Here is a 4,249-nt window from a genome sequence, read left to right as displayed (position 1 = left end):
AATATGTAAAATGTTCCTCTACACCCCTGTGAATGGATGGCAGTGTCCCAGAGCACTTAAGTACAAGATTTGGGAACCATGTTCCGTTTTGCTTTGCTAGAACAGAAAAGTGAACTTGAACCTTTTAAGCCCTATTGCCTGGAGTGGGGATCTGGTGTAATAGGGCACAAACAAACACTAAGATGAGAAACTGATCTATATCTTTTGACTACAGTGTTACTTATTCAAGTTTTTAGAAATAATAAAATTCATAATATTGTGCACATAAATTACTTAATATGTTACAGGTAAATGCACTAATGGCGGTAGCTAGGACTGATTATTGAAGGAGATGATAAGACCCAAAATGTCAATGCATACCGATCTGCAGTGTGCTCCAAGTAAAGGATACAATGACTAAACAGCATAAAAGTAAGGATATGCATCATAGCCAAAGACCTCACAAGCAAGAGATCCTGAAAATCCAAGCAAGGGCTTGGATTTTGTATAAGGGGTGTGTGGATGTTTTCTCTCTTGAATCAGGAACTACCAGTGTATGCACAGCACACCTTGGAACCACGGAATCCATAATTGAATCTTGACTGGGGTTTCTTATATTCTGTTGGCCACATAGGCATATTCTTTTTTTTTCTTTTAACTGTATAAAACATTTAATTTATTGGTCTTTTGGGGGGTATCTGCTGTATCTCCAGTGTATTACAACTGAGCCATTAATCTTGTCATTTCATCAACATTAACTGGTTCATTTTCATGACACTGCTGAGGAATCAGCTGTTTCTGCAAAGGTTCAAGGGAAAGGCCTTTTGAGAAATGGGCAAGTTCCTTTTGTATATCTACAAAAGTTTTATTCACTCTGTTAACTTTTTCATCATTCACAATGTTTATCTTCTTAAGATTAGTGGTAACTGGTTTTGCTTTGTTTTTAAAGTTTTTTTGGCTGGCTATATGAAATACATTCCAGGACTTCTGCCCTCTTAGTTTGTTCTTGGCCATTGTCTTCAATACCCTCATGCAGCAACTCATGCTCCAGCTGACACCATCTACATGCAGAAGATCTTCAGGAAGTTCAGGAGAGCCACGTAGGCATATTCTTGATATGTAACCAGACCCAGTGGTAACACTCTGGGGGTTTCACCAAGAACAGGCAAAAGTTATCAATCTACTGTTATTGATTAAACAATGCTGATAAACTGGTACAAACCATCCTCAAACTTCTTGGGCACATGTTTACAAAATGATGGTATTAATAAATATATTCCACGCTTTGACCATGATTCAGTACAAGTACTTCACTAATACAGCTCAGGCCAATTCTGGGTCTGTTGGAATTGACTCTTATAGCATAGTAAATAACATCTTAATTAACCAAAAACAAACAAAAAACAAAACAAAAAAAGATTATGAACTGTAAATCACTATACAAATACAATGAATTATATAAGGTAATTTTTGCTTTGCACTGTTCCATGGTAATAGAGGGCAATGACACCTTACTAATATTCACAAGTTTCAGTTAATGTAATATCATGCAAAGTAATGACTGTTTATAGCATGATTGTAAATTTATAAAACTGATTTTGGTAAGCCATGCAACAAAATTAATTTCATTAATTCTGATTATATTTTATAGTAATGTGAAAGGGTTAGTTAATATTACCAGGTTCTGTAATAGCTTGACCTTTGACTTAATCATGAATTTATTCTGTTTGTAGGCCAGGGAACATACAGAGGAAGTTGATCAATTACTCTTAAATATTAATTTCATCCTCTGTAACTTCCTTGTTATCTACAAGACAACAATCTGGTCACGACTGAGAAAGAAAATGCATGTAAAGCACTAGGCATATGGAGGCATTCAATAAACGTTAATTACAGGGATGGCGTCACAGCTATGCAGTCACATAGGGCCCAGGCTCAGAATGGTCCAATAATTGGTTTATTGCTCTGCTCTCACTATGCTGAAAATCTTAATGATCTATGAACTTTGAACTTGTGTCTTGTAAGTGATGTTCTAATGAAACAATGAACTATAAAGAATACATATGCCCTCTCTTCCATAGACATGGGGTGTTGGTGATGCCCTGTGAGCACAGAATTCTGGTGGACCCAAGACACATGGGAATTTAGCAAGACTCAAATATGTACAAGATAAATGTACTATGTCTACAACTAAGAGTGACACAGACATCCTCAAGAAACCATGCATTCTAATCAAACCAAATCTTGGTTTGAATGAAAAAAGGTTAAATGTGTTTTAAGACAGGTAGATGACCAAGAAACTCCACCATATTCTTTCTTACTTATGTTACTGCCCTGTACTAGCCAATCACCCTAAAAATAATGACATAAAAGGAAAGGGAAAGATAGGCAACCCATAGTTCCTTCCAGTTTCAATCTTCCCTACTTATCAGTAAGCTGGAAGTAGAGTGTGTTGATAGGATGTGCAAGAATCAAGAAGTAATATAAAAGCACTTGAGTTAGTTTTGTGCAACATTTCGCTGTCCTAGCAAGAATGAAATATTTATGCATGCACAAACGATAAACTACAAATTGTGTAATTTCAATGAATTCTACATTCAATTTCAGTGCTCTTCTAATTGTATTAAAATTGGCATTGTACAAAATAAAGATGTACAGTAAAATGCATATGAAAAATATAAAGCTTTTTCTTTTTACTTAGACTGACATAATATCAATTAAAAAATATGTATGATAAGTCAAGAGAAAAACTGTGGGAGAAAGGAAAATGCCAGTACTTTTAATGACAACTATCCCCCTGCTTTTTGAAAACACACTTTCATTTTGCATTCAGCACTATAAACTATGTAGCAGGCCCTGGGTAACTAATATCATTGCAGCAAGTATACTTGATAAATAGCTACCTTATGCTGTGGGTGAAGGAGTACTTGGATTCTTACAAATACACAGATCAAAAGGATATCATTCATTCAATCCACATATCTTTTATTTATTTCTTGAGGGAAATTGAAAAATGGAATATAAAAAGAAATAGTGAATATTGACCCAACTAAAGTTCTGAAAGCCTGCATTAGGAAATGTCAATAGTTTATTTTGTAACCAAACCTGAAAGGTGGGTACTGGCTAGCAAGTACATTCTGGGAAATGGAAACATTGGTGACTTCAGGTTTCCTTGATGATAGATCTTTCTTTTCAAATATATTGTCTTTGTAAAGGCAGTGTTGAAAGGTTTGGGTGCTATTTCCTCATTCTGTTGCCTTCAACTTTTTTCACGGCACTAATAATTTAGAGGTCAGATGTGAAATGATAGTAAAGCAACATTACAGAGAGTTTGAGAAAAACTTCTATGAAAACATGGTTGAAGATATCACTTAACATATGTCCAGTATACATTTAAGAATTCAAACACTATATTTCTGCTCAAAGCCTTTTTTTTTTAGAAAAAAACATTTTGAGTGTGGTTTTTATCTTTATAAAACACAAATTAATAATCTAGTGTGGTGTGAGTAATTTTTTTTCCTTACATAGCAAAAATCTTAAGACGTAATCAGTAATTATTGTATTCTTTTCAACACAGGTGTTCAAATCATTAAATTTTTTTCTAATAGAAATTTTTTTTAATTTTCGTAAGTCACTGAAGCTTAATTTGTCACTTTTTATATATAAGTATGTATGCATGTTTACAGGTGTGTATATATATATGTGTGTGTATATCTATATATACATCTATCTATATCTATCTATCTACCTATCTATGCAGGTATAGCTTGGCATTTGGGCCAGAAAACAGAAAACATGGAAATAGTCTGGGAAAAAATCTTAACTGACAACATTTTAGCCTTGAAATGACCATCTAAGACCTTGAAACAGGATGCTGGGTTCAGAGAAGGAGGGAGCCTAATACAGTATCTTACTGCCAAATGAATGGAACTTATAAAAGGTGCTCATGTGAATAGATGGGATATACGAGGCTTCTGAGAACTGAAATGATCAATCAATCAAAAACAAAAGTAACTCAACTGCCAAGAAATGTAGTTACATAAATACTGAAGGAGAAATTGAATATGGATGATTTTCACTCCAAACTCATTCTTTAATGTCATGAAGTTCTTTTAATAATAGCACTGATTTTTCTTTCAACCATGAAGATAGCAGTGGTAGAATCCTCCAAAAGATGAGGAAAAAATAATATTACACTTGCCTAGTTTTATAAAGATATTTTCAGACAAAAACTACTTAAAGTCAATTGTGTCTTCTTTTTGTGTTGTTT

At 34.0% G+C, this 4,249-nt stretch overlaps 1 protein-coding gene across 2 annotated transcripts; it reads right to left on the bottom strand.

The window, feature by feature from the left end:
* Positions 1 to 696: 696 nt before the first annotated feature.
* LOC113918642 (ribosomal biogenesis factor-like) lies at positions 697 to 993 on the bottom strand. Of its 2 annotated transcripts, XM_027587259.1 has the most exons (2): positions 877 to 993; positions 697 to 771 (listed from the first exon to the last, which is right to left on the bottom strand). In XM_027587259.1, the coding sequence occupies exons 1-2, from the start codon at positions 991 to 993 to the stop codon at positions 697 to 699; spliced, it is 192 nt and encodes a 63-aa protein (XP_027443060.1). The 2 variants fall into 2 exon arrangements, with proteins under 2 accessions (XP_027443060.1, XP_027443059.1); XM_027587258.1 differs by having other exon boundaries at positions 697 to 993.
* Between the last annotated feature and the right edge of the window lie 3,256 nt (positions 994 to 4,249).

Source organism: Zalophus californianus, chromosome 1 (genome assembly GCF_009762305.2).
Source record: "Zalophus californianus isolate mZalCal1 chromosome 1, mZalCal1.pri.v2, whole genome shotgun sequence".
Lineage (NCBI taxonomy): Eukaryota > Metazoa > Chordata > Mammalia > Carnivora > Otariidae > Zalophus > Zalophus californianus.
The sequence above is the reverse complement of the archived record's forward strand: the minus strand, read 5'-3'. Positions and strand labels throughout refer to the sequence as shown.

What these genes read in the sequence shown, in the direction of transcription:
- LOC113918642 (XM_027587258.1), bottom strand. Translation starts at nt 993, where the DNA reads ATGGCCAAGAACAAACTAAGAGGGCAGAAGTCCTGGAATGTATTTCAT.